The sequence below is a fragment of the Onychomys torridus genome, chromosome 14 (assembly GCF_903995425.1).
Source record: "Onychomys torridus chromosome 14, mOncTor1.1, whole genome shotgun sequence".
NCBI classification, from domain to species: domain Eukaryota; kingdom Metazoa; phylum Chordata; class Mammalia; order Rodentia; family Cricetidae; genus Onychomys; species Onychomys torridus.
In genome coordinates, this window is record NC_050456.1 from 39,532,928 (window position 1) to 39,549,552 (window position 16,625).

At 42.9% G+C, this 16,625-nt stretch overlaps 1 protein-coding gene and 2 non-coding genes across 3 annotated transcripts in view; 1 reads left to right on the forward strand and 2 right to left on the reverse strand.

Annotated features, from left to right (window-relative positions):
* Positions 1-6,837, forward strand: part of Actr10 (actin related protein 10) — a 30,978-nt gene extending 24,141 nt beyond the window's left edge. Inside the window, exons 11-13 of the mRNA XM_036206495.1 lie at positions 2,079-2,160; positions 4,623-4,824; positions 6,416-6,837. Coding sequence (XP_036062388.1) covers positions 2,079-2,160; positions 4,623-4,824; positions 6,416-6,597 — 466 coding nt within the window. The 3' untranslated portion in view covers positions 6,598-6,837. The remainder of the gene's footprint in view (positions 1-2,078; positions 2,161-4,622; positions 4,825-6,415) is intronic.
* Positions 6,838-13,191: 6,354 nt separating this feature from the next.
* Trnak-cuu lies at positions 13,192-13,264 on the reverse strand. Its single transcript has one exon. It is a non-coding gene; the product is annotated as a tRNA-Lys (tRNA).
* Positions 13,265-14,909: 1,645 nt separating this feature from the next.
* Trnaa-agc lies at positions 14,910-14,982 on the reverse strand. Its single transcript has one exon. It is a non-coding gene; the product is annotated as a tRNA-Ala (tRNA).
* Positions 14,983-16,625: the final 1,643 nt, after the last annotated feature.

Here is a 16,625-nt window from a genome sequence, read left to right on the forward strand (position 1 = left end):
TGACTTTATTCAGCTTTTTGTTTGTTTGGTTGGGTTTTTTTGTTTTTATTTTTGGAGCTGAGGATCGAACCCAGGGCCTTGCGCTTGCTAAGCAAGCGCTCTACCACTGAGCTAAATCCCTAACCCCTATTCAGCTTTTTTAAAATTTTAAAAATACTTAAAAAATATTCTTTCCTGTTCATCAGAATAATTCAGAATTATTTTAATGAAACTAACAGTGTTTTGAAAAGCAACAGGAAATACATTTTAAAAAGGGTCAGAATCTCTTTTAAGAACCAAGTAGTAACTGTCTTAGACTTTGATGTCCATATAATACAGTCTTTTCACCTACTCAGCTGTACAGATGGAGTGCAAAACTAACCGTATAATATGCCCGTGTTCCAAAGAAACTTCATGAGGGAGTGGTGAGATTTTATTTATAATTAGTCATTTGCTCATTTGTGTTCTCGACCTTTGTTTTGGAACCCAGAGACAGGCATCGATCAGCAGTTAAGAACATCAGCAGTTAAGAGCTCTTCCAAAAGTCCTGAGTTCAATTTCCAGCCCCAACACTCTGCCCCCATCCACTCCTCAGAGTGGGTGAGGCCTCCCATGGTAGTCAACAAAGTCTGGCACACCAAGTTGAAGGAGAGCCTAGCACCTCCCCATTGTATCAAGGCTGAGCAAGGTATCCCACCACAGGGAATGGGCTCCAAAAAGCCAGTTCATGCACCTGGGATAAGTCCTGGTCCTGCTGCCAGGGACCCCACTAACAGATCAAGCCACACAACTGTCACCCACATTCAGCGGGCCTAGTTCAGTCCCATGCAGGTTCCCGAGCTGTCAGTCCAGAGTCAGTGAGCTCCAACTAGGACCGGTCAGCTGTCTCTGTGGGTTTTGATCCTCAGCTCAAAAAAAAAAAAAAAAATCAGAAGCGAACTTCTGCCCTCCGGGGTTCTCCCATTGTGCTGTAAGCCTGTATTGAAGACCTCCTCCTTCCTTCAATAATTAAAAAGAAAAAGAGAGAAAGAGGGGATCAAGATCATGATGAGAAAATCTCCTATCTTTTAATGTGCATATGTTTGAAAACTACAAATAAACATGAAATCTTACAAGCTTGATTAAAAACGAACTGTGCCACATAGAAGAAGAAAATACTGCTTAATCTTTTACTAGGAACAGATTACAACAGTGGCTACTAGGGGTGAAGAGAAGTGGATCAGAGGGCATAAACTTGCACCATACAAAATGAGCACTGTGACTGACAGTGTGTGTTGTCTACTGAGAAGTCTGGGAGAATAACTGTAGCCCCTCTTACCACCAGGAAGCTCCCTGCGGAAGGTGATAGGTCACCATTTCACTGTGTGTGCGTATGTGAAAACATTATGCTGTGTGTCTAGATATGTACAATGAAAACACTCTTCATCCCAAAGACCTTCCTCGTGTTTGCCGAAGTAGACTTCTCTTAAGTCTCTGTCATGTCCTTGCTGCTTCCTGCTTTTTAAAACAGGCGTTGCTGTGTAGCCCAGGCTGGCTCAGTCTAGCAGTCCTTCTGCTTACCTTTCTTGTGTGCTGGGGTTACAGGTGTGGGTCACCGAACCCAGCTTTTATTGTAGATTTTTAAGATTAAAAAAAAAGTGTGGGCTGCCCTGTGTAGTGGCCCACACCTGAATTCCAGCACGTGAGAGGTAGAGACAAGAAGATAAGGAGTTTGAAGTCAGCTTCAGCTATGTGGAAACGTGCTTCAGAAAACCTTAAAAAACAAAAATTGTGTTAGCTTTTACAGAGTGCAACCTCTTTTCTGTTGTTATGTTTGAGGAGGGGTAATGAAATCCAAAACATGCAAATCTTACTTCCCCAGTAGCTAACACTGAGGAACGCTTCCTGTGTGCCAAACCTTGTTTGACAAGTGTTGCATCCTGCTCTTAACCCCTGGAGGTGGACACTACTACTTTCCCCATTTACAATGAGAAAAGCTTTGCATTTGATTAATTCATGAAGGTGATACTGCCACCTAAAAACACTATGTCAGTATAACGAATGCTGTATTTGTGTCGTGTTGTATGATGCCAGTAAAGTGCTCTCTTTTCACTCGTTAGAGATTCAGTTGTGGAGATTCTCTTTGAACAAGACAATGAGGAGAAATCTGTGGCCACTTTAATACTGGATTCCCTTCTGCAGGTATTGATAGTTTCCCTCTGTTGTAATGGGCCTTCCAAGAAAAAATTAAGTGATGTCTTCTGCAGTTTTCCTTATCATATGTTATTTATAGAAATAAAGTAACTTTCTAGTCTCTTTATTATAATTTTTATAGAATACTGTTGTCTTTTTAAAATATTTTACTTGCTTTTTAAAAAAGATTGATTTATTTATTATGTAAAAAAAAAAGATTTATTTATTTATTATGTATACAGTGTTCTGCCTGTGTGTATGTCTGCAGGCGGGAAGAGGGCGCCAGATCTCATTACAGATGGCTGTGAGCCACCATGTGGTTGCTGGGAATTGAACTCAGGACCTCTGGAAGAGCAGCCAGTGCTCTTAACCTCTGAGCCATCTCTCCAGCCCTACTTGCATTTTTTTGTTTTGGTTTGATTTGGTTTTGACCTATAACTTAATATGTCGCTGGATTTGGGCAATTCTTCAGATTCTTCTGCCTCTGTCTCAAGTGCTCGGTTTACAGGCATGCTCCTCCACACCTGGCTTACATCTTCCTGCTTTAACTTTTCTGTGGAACTCCATCGTCAGTGCTGCTAGGCATAGTGCCGTTGAGTGGCCAAGGCAGCTGGGTGAAGAACTCCAGGCCAGCCTGGTTTAGATTGGGAATTCATGCTAGCATGGATCTCATAGCAAGAGCCTGTATCAAAAATCTTTTCCTTAGTATTTTAAAAATATTCATAGGGTCAGCAAGATGGCTCAGCCAATAAGGGCACTTGCCACCAAATCTGATGGCTTACGTTCAACCCCAAGACACACATGGTAGAACCCACCTGCAGGTTGTCCTCTGATTTCCACATGCGTGCTGTAGCATGCCCACACCAACACACACACACACACACACACACACACACACACACACACACACACATAAAATACATGAATGTGAAAAGCACATTTCTAGTTAATGAGCTTGACTTCGGCACTGAGTGAGATATGGTATCCCAAACCAGGTAGTGAGTTTGAACAGAGCAGTTTTTTCAGAGCAGACACCAGACTGGGACCTTGGGTAGCTTTTAGCTCCTCCAGATCCTGTGCTGTATGGGAGTGCATTTTCAAGTGCTTGAGGCATATGTGTCTTTGCTGAGTGACTGCCACTGTGGAACTCCATCTGAAGCACCATCACTGTGGAAAGGTACTGTCTGCCTCTCAGGTACCACTTCTTGGAGAACTGGATCATTGCTAAGTCTCGGAACTGATGAGGAAGCACAGTTTTCAGAGGTTCTCAGTGAGGATGACCTGGCACCCCGTGGGTGGACAGGATGGTCTGATTGGCCAGTAGAGTTCACTTCTTTTCTCCTCTTGAAACACAGCCTCTGGAAGCTGTGCCGAGAGTACGGCCTTTTCAGTAGAGGAGAGGGTCCTCCAGTCAAGGGTGCATGAACAGCTGTGCTCTCCCGTGAGAACCTCCAAACAAGCTCCGAGGGTATGAGCTTCTCACCCAGCAACTGGCCTTAGGTATGGTAGTATGAACATAACACCTTGAAAATTGAAGTTTTAAGCCAGGTACAGTGGCACACACCTGTTATCCTAGCACTCTAAAGGTAGAGAAAGGAGGATTGCAAATTCAAGGCCAACCCGGGATATATGGTGAGTTCCTGGCTGTATTTGGCTATCTGTCTCAAAAAACAAACAAATTAACAGGTAGGGGATTGGTGGTCAAATGTTACATGCTTTCCTTACTTATATGAAAAAAGATAGTTGTTGTTTCATACCCTTTGCCTAACTTAGTTATTCTGTCTTGAAATGAGTACACTCATACTACTGCCTCTGTGACTTGGAATTTACACTATTTTCAAGTCTAAAACTATGGGTCACTAGATGTCTTAGTGAGTAAAGGCACTTGCTACCAAGCATGACAACCTGAGGTCAATCCCTAGACCTACATAGGACCTACATAGTAGAATAGAGCCAGCCCACTCCTGCAATTGTCCTCGAATCTCTGCACATGCACTGGCACCTGTATGCTTGTAGGTATGCACGGGTGTGCATGCTCACACACACGGAGAATTTAGAGACTGCTGTAGAGGATAATACAGAGGCTGAGTATGGTAGGGCATACCTTTAATCCCAGCACTTGAACAAAGAAACATTACAGTCTCTTGTATTACAGCTGCTGCTGCTGCTGTATACAGTGTCCATTTCTGTGTAGTAAGTCTAGTTAAACAGGATTTATCCAATTAAAAATAATTCTTTTCAGGCTGGAGAGATGGCTCAGAGGTTAAGAGCACCGGCTGCTCTTCCAGAGGTCCTGAGTTCGATTCCCAGCAACCACATGGTGGCTCACAACCATCAGTAATGAGATCTGATGCCCTCTTGTGGCCTGCAGTCATACATGCAGGCAGAACACTGTATACATAATAAACTTTTTTTTTAAAAAGGACTTGTTTATAAAAAATAATAATAATTCTTTTCTTTTTCAATACCAGTGCCCAATAGACACCAGGAAGCAACTGGCAGAGAATTTGGTAGTTATAGGTGGCACATCTATGTTGCCAGGATTTCTCCACAGATTGCTTGCAGAAATACGGTATTTGGTAGAAAAACCAAAATACAAAAAGACTCTTGGCACCAAGACCTTCCGAATTCATACTCCACCTGCAAAGGCTAATTGTGTGGCCTGGCTAGGAGGTAAGAACTTAGTCCTGGGTATTGTTAATAAATGCATCAAAGTAAATGATTCACTATTGAAAACTACCCACCTTGTAGGTAGAACTGTTAGCTGGGTCATGTACCTGACTAGTGTCCCCTCACAGTCCACCTTTAGAAATAATGTTTGATGTTGGGAACACTTAGCCACAGATGATATTGAAGATATATTTTCCACTGAGAAATAAACCCCACAGTTCAATTAATTAGGAGGTTGAGGCAGGAGGATCAAGAGTTTGAGGCAAGCCTGGGCTACATAATGAATTCCAAGCCAGTCTAAGCTACAAAGTTAGACCTTCAAATGAACAAATAATTTTCATAAAATGTGACTTTTCTCTAAATTATTTGAATTTTTAGAATTATATGCTTGTTTCTGTTGGCCTTTGCACTGTGAAGTAAATTTTTAAGTAAATTTCATCCTTAGGGATGGGTCGTGATGTGGTGGTGCACGCTTTTAATACCAACACTCTGGAGGTAGAAGCAGGCGGATCTCTTGTGAGTTTGAGGACAACATGGTCTACATAGTGAGCTCCAGGCCAGCCAGGGAAACCCTGTCTCAAATACTAAGTAAAGTAAACTTCATCCATCTGAAGTCATCCCTCAGAATAGTGAAAGTGGTAACCGTATTCTAGAGTGATGCTTGCTGTTACTTAGAACTTTTGTTTTAATGGGAGAAATGGGTTCTTTGCTTCATCCTTGCTCTGTGATGGACCTCATGGAATGCTCTAGATGGTATTACCGCTGAAAAAGCAGGTAGTCTAATAATTACCTAGAGAAAAACAGTCGCATGTGTACATTGTACACTGTGTATTTTAGGATACAGTCAGTGTCAAGATCATACATTTAGAGAGAAAAAGCAAATGTTAGGATTTTTAAATGAATGCAATACAATTTCTTGCATAGAATTTGGTTAATCTTGATTTTTCATCTAGGACTACATTTAGAAGCTGAATTTTTGTTTGTAAAGATTGCTTTGTGCATCTTTTAAGATTTTTCAGTATAAAATCTTAAGACTTTTGGGGCTGGAGAGATGGCTCAGTGGTTGAAAGCACTGGCTGCCCTTCCAGAGGACCCAGGTTCAATTCTCAGCACCCACATGGCAGCTAACAACTATCTGTAACTCCAGTTCTAGTGGATCTGATACCTTCACACCATTGCACATAAAATAAAAAGTTAAATAAATTATATAAAAATATGAAAAAAATCTTTAAGACTTTTAAATGATACCTATTGGGTTTTTGCAGTTTTATTTTACTTAAGTAAATCATGTGTAGCCGAGTTGTGACAAAGAAAACTTGGGTCTTTCCTAAAGTTGAAAATCCTTCCATCTCATTCTGTTTCACTTCCTTATAGATTTTGTAATTCCGTATTCACTGTAATCTGAAAAGGTCACTTAGTTACCTTCAACATAGGTGTTATGGTTGATCCTGGTATTCAAAATCCCAGGGAACTGAAATGGAGAATGTGGTCTGCACTGCTGGATTTACCGGTCTCTCTTTTCATAGAATGGATGTATGCAGCTTACAGTTTTCTGATATATCATCTTAGCTATAAAAGTATTCTCGCCACACAGGTGCAGTTTTTGGAGCATTACAAGATATACTTGGGAGCCGCTCCATTTCAAAGGAATATTATAATCAGACCGGCCGTATACCTGACTGGTGTTCTCTCAACAACCCACCTTTGGAAATGATGTTTGATGTTGGGAAGACGCAGCCACCACTAATGAAAAGAGCATTTTCCACCGAGAAATAAAAGTTTGAATAAATTGAGCCTTGCTTTATTTCAAATACTTAATCAACTAGAAATAAATTATACAAAGTATGTAGAGTGCTTTACTATGTATAGGTGACTTTTATGTAACAAAGCATTTCTATGTTTTCTTTTTGCATTAATATTTACTTGCTCTCACTTTGTCTCTTGTGTAGTATAGTAAAATAGTGGATGCCTGTGAGATATGTTGTATTTATATCAATAAAATATAGTTAAGCTGTTCGTTCTGGAAGTTTATTGTGTAGTTCAGTTTCCTCCACAGCTCACATAATCTGTCTTGAGTGTTAGAAATATTTCTAATTTTACCATTTTTAGTGATTGATCCAGCCCATGAATATTAGCCACTGCCAGTCATTTCAGATTCCTTTTTAACTTTGCTTTCTTTCTTTTTTTTTTTTTTTTTTAATTATGTGTAGGTTTGTTTGTGCATATGAATGCAAGTGCCTGTGGAGACCAGAGGCATCAAGTCCCCTGCAGCTGGGGTCACATTAAGTCTTGATAGAAGTGCTGGGAACCGAACTCAGGTCCTCTGGAAGAGCATGTGCTCTGAGCCACCGAGCCATCTCTCCAGCCACAGTTTCAGGTACCAGCATGGTCTGTCGCCTAAAACCCTTTGTTTCACGGTATGCCCTGAGAGAGGTGGGCGTTCCTGTGCTGTCTGACCCTTCAGACCGTTTTGAGAACAGGGCCACACTTTCATGAAGCAGGGTATGGAAATGTGCACTTCCCAAGTTCAAGAACATGTAATCGCTACATTTCTAAGAAATGTAGTTTGCACTTCATAATTGCTTAATAAACATTTGTTGCAGAATATTTATTCGAACTGACACTCTGAAACTGCTAATAAAGTTTACCTTGAATGAGGGTGGAGTCAGTGATTGGCTGACTGGAATTAGCCATAGAGATTTTGGAGGACCCAGATAGGGGGCCCCAGGAAGATAGAGGGAGGAGCTTAGAGAGCTTTGAGGCCTTTTTTGATCTGGGAAGCATGGAGAGTTAGGGTCAGCTGATCATTCCTCTTCCTCTTTGGGTCTATGTGGGAGCCCGTTTTCAGGTTCCTCGTGGCTTTACCCAGCAAATCCACATAGAGAGGATGATTAGGACCACAGGCCTGAGTGCAGGTGTCTGAGATGGTCTGCACTTGGCTGTGCTGGGGGGAGGTCTTTTGCTCCACCCCTTGGTGTCTATAAATACCCTGGGGCCAAGACAATCGGCCTGTTGGAATAGGTTCCAGGCCCTCTCAGGTTATCCTTTATTTTCTGTTTATCTCCACAGTCTAAATCCTTCTATCTAATATTTCCTGCTGCTCACACTCAAGAAAACTCTGGGGAACTGTGGGGTTGGTGGGTAAATGCCCCACAGATCTATCCGGTTTTTACCCCAATATCTGACTCCCGAGTTTTTATTAATAATAGAACAATATAGGTGAATGCTTCACATAGCCATAATGATATTTATCTTTGCTTTTGTGCTTTATATTTTAGCACAGGGTTGTTGGTTTTCTTTTTTTTTTTTCCAACTAATAGATTCATTCATTATTTTAACTTTTTGTTGTTGTTGTTGTTGTTTTTTTTCAAAACAGGATTTCTCTGTGTAACAGCCCTGCCTATCCTGGAACTTGCTGTGTAGACCAGGCTGGCCTCAAATTCAGTTCTACCTGCCTCTGCTTTCCAAGTGCTGGAATTAATTTTTGATCCTAGAGGAAAACCATGTAGGCCTAAAGAACAGGCCATGTCAGATGCCAGCCAGCCACTGAGGAAGCAAAACATGAAGAAAATGAGGTAACAAGCCACACACTACGTGACAAAGCATAGATAAAAATTATTGGGTTTATTTAAGTGTGAGAGCTAGTTAATAAGCCTGAGCTACTGGCCGAGCATTTATAAATTAAAAATAAAAAGCCATGTGAGCTTGGCTTCTGTACTAAACACACAAGGCTGAAGCCCAGGGTGACATTAAGATAAGACCTCCATAATTACAATTTAAGGAGTAGTTAATCTGTATTTCATGTTCAGCTTGTAATGAAACTGGAGCCTCAGCTTGACCACAGTTTCCTAATCTGCTTTGTCCTAAAGGTAATGTCTGTCCCTGAGCACATTATCTATAACAGGCACTGTGACCTTGTCATCTGTCATCTGGAATGTAAGTGCCATAAGGACAAGGCTCCCATGTCTTTAGCTTCAAGCATTCTAAGGATTGTCAGAAGTGGATATACTATTAATACCCAATTACATGAATTCACTATTTCACTAACATCACTTTTTGCAGGAAATATTTTTTAAAACCTCAGTTGTACATGCTGGCAGTATCACCTGAGCCGAGGAGGTCAAGACCAACTTGGGTTGTATAGTGAGGTTCTAGCACTGCCTCCATACCCAAAACCCCTTCATTCTGCTTTGGTACTGACTTTGCCTTGTTGGATTTGGATTTTTGTTGTTGTTGTTGTTGTTGTTTTTTGAGACAGGGTTTCTCTGCGTGGTTTTGATGCCTGTCCTGGATCTCGCTTTGTAGACCAGGCTGGCCAGTGCTGGGATTAAAGGCATGCTTCACTGCAGTCCAGCTGGATTATTAATTTTTAAAAGAATCAAAATTTCCATCATTTAATATATAAAACAAAATATTGGTTAAAATATTAAGGCAACTCCATGTAGTTAAAAGAGAGGTTTGTTTTGTGGGGTAACTTACAAGTGAAGGGACAAGTACCAGGGTCTGGGAAAGGTGTAGCACAGTCCAGCGGTGTTCTCTGGAGAACTCTGCTCGGTCTACCTCCAGGGTCCAGGGTCCAGGAACCAAGAGTGCCAGCCCATCCAGATCTCTGGTCTTGGGGGAGGGGGGTCCTCTCTCAGCTCTGTCTTGTAGGCGTGACAGTTACCAAAGCTTCATTGGAGGTGGTACTTCCAGATCAAAGCTGGAACGGCTATCCACTACAACAAAATTTAATTGTGCTAGAGCTTTATATAACTACAATAAAGTAGCAAATTCCGAGTGACAGGTTAAGAATTGACTACTCTTAGACTGAATTGTGTCCCCCAAAAGACAAGTTGAAGTCTTAACATTTAGTGCCTCCTGAGTGCTGGGATTAAAGGTGTGCTCTACCATCTCTTGGTCCAAACCTCATGGTTTAAAATGAGAATTTTTTTTTAAGATTTATTTATTTATTCATTCATTTATTTATTTATTATGTATACAGTATATATGCCTGCAGGCCAGAAGAGGGCACCAGATCTCATTACAGATGGTTGTGAGCCACCATGTGGTTGCTGGGAATTGAACTCAGGTCCAGTGCTCTTAACCTCTGAGCCATCTCTCCAGCCCCTAAAGTGAGAATTTTATTTGCTTGTGGTTCTGTGAGTTAGAAATTCAGACAAACTTAGAAGTTCTATTTACCTATATCTAGCTGGAAATAGTCACTAAGTGTTTAATTGATGTTCTGGAAGTGGAAATGTGGATGCCCACTGGCCTTCATGACTTCTTTCTCTTCCACATGGTCTGACTCACATAGCTTCCCCAGGGGGTGTGTGGTAGGCTTAGAGAACTCAGACTACTTACTTACTTTGTGTCTTCCCAGGCTCCACAGTGTAAGTACTCACTGGTAATGTATCATGCTTTCCAATGTGTTATTAGCCAAGATAGTCACATGGCTGTAGTGCTCAGTTTCACACAGGTCCGTGGAAGGGACAGGGTCACTCTTGAATAATTTTTAGCCTTTGTACCACAGAGGAGTCAGCTTCTGATGAACTGACTATAACTTTGCAAAGGGCTTTTTATTGTTATACAATTTACAACTTAGCAAGTCAATTTCCACATAACAAAACCTCTTACCTGAAGCTCCCCAAAGAGACAAATGCCAAAGCAATTCCCAGCCACAGGACAGTTTTCTGAGTCCTCCCACAACCCAGGATTTGTTTTGTTTTTTCTTCCCCCGAGACAGGGTTTTTCTGTGTAGCTTTGGTCCTTGCCCTGGAACTCACTCTGTAGACCAGGTTGGCCTCGAACTCAAAGAGATCCTCCTGGCTCTGCCTCCCGAGTGCTGGGATTACAACCAAGTTTTGCATAGGCTTTGAACCTTCAAGGAAGCATTCAGATAAGATGTACATGCTTTAAACAGAAGGTAGGGAACACAAAAAGTAACACTTCACAAAGGGACCATCAAAGGCACAGGTGCTGACACTCCAGAATCAAGGCAGCTGCAATGAATGCTCTGCGGGATCTCCCCTTCCACGTGGCCATGGCCTCAATCAGGGATGGGGTTTGGGGAGGTAGTGTAGAAGGGCCTGCCTGATTCACTGAAGGGCTCTTTCACTATGGAGTTGGAGAGAAAAGCTGATCAATGATGGCGCCAAGGTTGTGGGCCCACATAACTAGAAGAATAGAATTACCACAAAGAATGGGAAAAGTGCCAGAGAAACAAGTCTTAAGACAAGTTTAAGCTGGACAAAATAGTACGTGTATAACTCCAGCAATAGGGAAGCTGTGGCAGGAGGACCATGAGTTTGAGGCCAGCCTGGGCTACATAGTGAGTCTGAGGCTAACCAGATACCCAAAATGGCTATTCAGGTTTCACATTCGGACTTGTAATTCAGGCAGCTGGGAGACTGAGGCATGAGGATTGCCACAAGCCAAGCCTGAGCTATCCAGAGCAACCCTAACTCAAAAATAATTTCCTGCCAGGCGTGGCTTAGCACACCTCTATCCCAGCAGCTCAGGAGGCAGAGACGGGAGGGTCTCTGTGAGTTCAGGGACTGATCTACACACCGAATTCCAGGGTGACACCGTGAGACCCTGTCTGATTCCCCCCCCCCCCATATTTAAGAAGGAGAACTGGCCTATCAATATCAAGTGAGGAATTTAAGCAAAAAGCTATAAGCAAAGGCGGGCGGTGGTGTCTCAGGCCTTTAATCCCAGCACTCAGGAAGCAGAGGCAGGTGGATCTCTGTGAGTTCAAGTCCAGCCCCAGCTCCAAAGCAAGTTCCAGGGAAAAAAAGCGATAAGCTTGAGCCCACCAAGGGAGTTTGGGGAGAAGGCCGGTTGGCTGGGCATTTGCTGTTTGGTTAAAAACTGGTGAGAAATAGTGTCCAGTTTATAACTAAGACTGTACACAGCAGCCCAACAAGGCTCTAAGAAGAGTCTCTTCCGCAGACCCCACCTGCATGCTGGGAGGGGCCCGGGAAGTATTAGAATTTACAGAGGTGGGGCTGTGCAAATTTAGCAAGAAACTGACTCATCCCCGGGGCAATCCCAAGTTAGGAGATGGGATAGAAAAGAAGGACTAAGGAGGAGTCCGGAGTGCTGGAAGTTGGCGGGAGGTAGAGCCAGGATGAAGTGATCGAGTTTGTCATGTTTCTGATAGGCCAATGGATTAGGCATGGCAATTAACTATTAGGTTTGGTAAAGTGCAGATGATGGCATTTTAACGAGCAGTTTGATGAGAAGGACGTGAAAGCCTGGCTAGCTAGAGTTGGCTAGGAAGAGGAAACCATAGACCCGGCCCCAGGCCCCAGAGCATTAACGGTCTGAATTGCTTTTGCCCCTTTCTCACAGAGCAAGCTGGTCACTGTCCAACCCCAAACACCAAATACTCCTTTCTTGCCAAATTGCCTGTTTATCTTCACTTGTAGTTTTGTCCCGCCTTTCAGCCGCCCGTCGTTGAAATAAGGTCAGCGTCACAAATTACCCCACCCACTGTCTTTTTTTGGAGTCCCAGGCTGACTTCCAGCTGGGAGCGATTCCGCCTCTCCCAGCCTCTCTTGTGCTAGGATTGCAGGGTTGTGCCACCACTCCCGGCGCCGGGGTGGACGGCTTTAGGGACCCGAGAGCCGGGCGTGGCGACGCGTGCGGACACGGGGGCGCTTCTGTAAGTGCGAGGCCGCCGGGTCTACGTGGAGCTCCGGAGCCGCACCGAGCCCGGTCTCGGAGGGACGGTGGGGAGGCGAGGGCTGTGGTCGGTCTGCTGGGAGATAAAGAGCAGAGTCTTGGCGCGCTGAAGGGAAGGGCCGAGAAGAAATCCGAGCGGCTTAGGGCAGCGCCGAGGGTTCCACGCCTCCGCAGGACTGCTGCGCGCTGCCGGTGCACCTCGGACCGCGGGGAAGACAGCGCTGGGGGGAAGGGGGATCTCCCTCCCGCACCCCCCGAAGAAGCCCTGCACGGACGGGAGGAAAGCCCGAGTGACTGGGGACCCGCTGCAAATCAGGAAGTTAGTTCTTTCCGTGCCCTGCGGGCGGCACTTACGTCTGTTTCGACACCAGATCTCTTGTGTTTCGGAAAAAAACAGACAAAATCGGGGCTCAGTTTTAACAGTTAAAAAGATTTCCTGCTGCCAGCAGCTATGAAAGCTAACACGGAAAAAGAAGTCTTACAAATGTCTTAAGTTTCTGCTTCTGGCTTAAACCCGAGCCGTGGGCGTGAACCTGGGCTTTGGAGTGCGCAAGCGCCGTTTGAGGACCGTATTGCCGCAGAGACCATGACTATTGAGAGCATTTTAATTAGCCCTGTTTAGGAATCCCACCTAGTTAAAAGTGTTCTCTAATGACTCGTCAGTATTTGAGAGTAACACTCGCTCAGAGAAAAAGAGACTTTCGCCCAACGTGGGGCTCGAACCCACGACCCTGGGATTAAGAGTCCCATGCTCTACCGACTGAGCTAGCCGGGCACATGGAAATTGGCCTTGTTTTTCTGCCCTTTGAGAAGTGTTCAGCTACATTTGCTTTTTCACTATTTTGTTTCTAAAAATAAAATATAACAATAGATTGATGATAAATTAATATGAAAGGATCATACTCTTAAAAGTAAGAGTACAAATTCTCGCAGAGGAGAAAAAGGATAAAATTAAAAAAAAAAACCCAAACAGCAAAACAAACAAAGAAAAACCGGAATAGAAGAGAGGAGAAGAGAAGCTGGTAAATTCTGAGTAAATGAGAAGACGTTCCTAATCTCATTATGACAAGCCAAGATGATGAACTAGTCTATGAACGCATACACATTCTGAGCTACGGGTGAATTTCTCTACGGAAGGAATGTGCACATTTCTGTGATGACTGCGTCTGTATGGGGCTGGTGGCTAATCATATTTCTTGGAATTGCTAGTTAAAGACTAATTGAGTAACAAAAATAAAAGTGTGTAAACTTAAATTAAGGAGTGCCCAATTGTCTTTTTATAAAAGATATCATAAACATGGAACAACAATCCCTATTACTCTATCCATAAAACACATAAATAACATATAGGACAAGGTTCCTGAGTTCATTTAAAAAATAAGATGTGCCTTAAAAGATTTAGAGTTTTCCCAAAGATGTATTTTATATATATATATATATATATATATATATATATATATATATATATATATATATATATATATATATATGTATTTTGTCTGCATTTACATCTGCGCACCAGGAGAGGGCTCCAGAACGCATAAATCTTCAGTTTACTGATGGTTAAAAACCAGCTTGGTCTAAATGTAAATTTCAGGCCAGCCAGGGTTGCACATTGAGACCCTGTTTTGAAAGAAAAATTACTACTTTAATGATAAGTTTATATGACATATAACATTAACTATTTTGATAAATGTTAGTGATTATTATAAAAACCAACATTATTGTGATTTGTTAAAGTCATATTAAATATCTACTATTTACAAAGTACTGTCAGGTACTCAGCCTCGAAAGTTCATCACCCTATAACAAAAAAGTATAAATGCTTCCCAATTCCATATGTAGTACTTCTGGAAGTAATTTCAAATAACTTTTAATAACAAACCCATTTAATTCTTGTGAGGAATCAGGCAAACACTAAGCTTTCAGGTCACTGCCTTCTCTAAGATACAAGGTTAATCAACAATCAGGCTTCCAGGCGGGTTAGTCAGCAGAAGAGGCCCCAAATTCTCAGTCACCAATGCATTAGGCACTCAAATACCATGTATTGCACACAGGTAGTAAGTAATGGGAAAGTCTAGCCCCATATTTGAAATCTGTAATACTTACTTACAGTTTATCTTCAAGGGGAACCCTCCTGTGAAACAGAGCCTTTTTCAGACTTTCTCTGTGTAACAGCCTGGCTGTCCTGGATCTCGCTCTATAGACCAGGCTGGCCTCCAACTCACAGATCCGCCTGCCTCTGCCTCCCCAGTGCTGGGATTAAGGGTTTAAGGGTGTGTGCTCTACCAAGGCCTGAGTTCTGGCTACATAGACTAGGTTGGCCCGTTTCGCTTTTCTTAAACACCTTATTGACCCAATGTGTTCTAAATTAGGATCCTTCATGAAAGAATTGGAACTAAAATGCTTTTTTTTTTTTTTTTGGAGCTGAGGATTGAACCCAGGGCCTCGTGCTTGCTAGGCAAGCGCTCTACCACTGAGCTAAATCCCCAACCCCTAGAATGCTTTTTTTTTTTGACAAAATTTTGTTATATAGTCTAGACTGGCCTGAAACTCAAGAGAGCTTCGTGCCTCAGCCTCCCAAATTCTGAGATTATAGACCCATGCCACCACACCAAACTGCAATTAGAACGCGTTAATCAGAATTAGAACAAAGCGGAGCCGCTATTAACTACGTACGTTTTGTTAGCCAGAAGAACAACCGAATTTCCTCGGCACCCTTTGCTTTCTGCGTCGTCACGCAGCACACCCTACATACATACCTCAAGTCTTTCCACGTATTTCTGGGCTCTTGCTACTGCTCTAGTGCAAATGATTCTTCAGTGCTAATTGTCCAGGAAGCTACAATAGCTTTCCAGTTGTGCCTGCCTTTAGCCTTCCATGTATCTCTCACACAGAAAGGAGATAAGTTAAAAAGTTAAACCAAAGGATCCGAGTTTTGTTCCCAGCACCCAAGTCGAGTGGCTCACAATCACCTGTAACTCCAAAGCCCTTTTCCGCTCTCCACAAGCACCTGCACTCCTGTGCACACCCCCCAACCCCCCATACATGTAATTAAAATTAATAAAACAGGGGTTGGGGATTTAGCTCAGTGGTAGAGCGCTTGTCTAGCAAGCACAAGGCCCTGGGTTCGATCCTCAGCTCCAAAAATTAAAAAATAAATAATAAAAACAAATACTTTAAAAACAGACGTTAATGCAAAACAACACACACACACACACACACACACACACACACACACACACACGAAAATAAAATAGATAGATAAATAAATAAATAAATCCCCAAAAAGCTGGGCGGTGGAGGTGCACACTTTTAATCCCAGCACTTGGGAGGCAGAGGCAGGTGGATATCTGTGAGTTCGAGGCCAGCCTGGTCTACAGAGTGAGTTCCAGGACAGCCAGGGCTACGCAGAGAAACCCTGTCTCGGAAAACAAAACAAACAAACAAACAAAAAAACTCAGGCAGTGGTAGCTACACAGAGAAACCCTCTCTCGAAAAACAAACCAACCAACCAAACCAAAACAAAAAGACATTAATGCCACGGAAACTTAATAACTCAGCAACACTGTCCACACTTCAGGAGGCTGAAGCCCGGCTGAAGGCAGTGTGTACTGTTGGGCTGTCTTCTTTTCCCTATGAAAAGCACTACCTACCGAGGAGGCTTAGAGTGATGGACAGGGCTGGGATTCCAGCTTTGGGTAGTGGCAGAACGGATCAGGAGTTCAAGGTCATCTTCAGCCAGCCTCAGCTACCGGAGACTACTTCAACAAAACAACAACAAAAGCGGACTGGTGGTGCATTCTTTTCTTTTTAAAAAATGCGTTTTTGTTGTTGTTGATGTTGTTGTTGGTGGTGGTAGTAGTGGTGGTGATTTTTCGTTAGACAGGGGCACTTGCATTCCAAGCTGGCCATGGACTGCAGATCCTCTTGTAGCAGCCTGTGTATCAGAATTATAGACCTGCATCAATCACCATGCTGGAAAATGTTTTCTGGCTATATAAAATAAAAGTCTCCAGGACTTTAAAACATGTTTCTGCCATTTTATTTACAAACGGATTTAAAAATCCAACCACTACAAGGTCAGGCCCCGCGCCCGCAGCTCTGGTTTATCTGCTGCCCCTCCACCCCTTAAT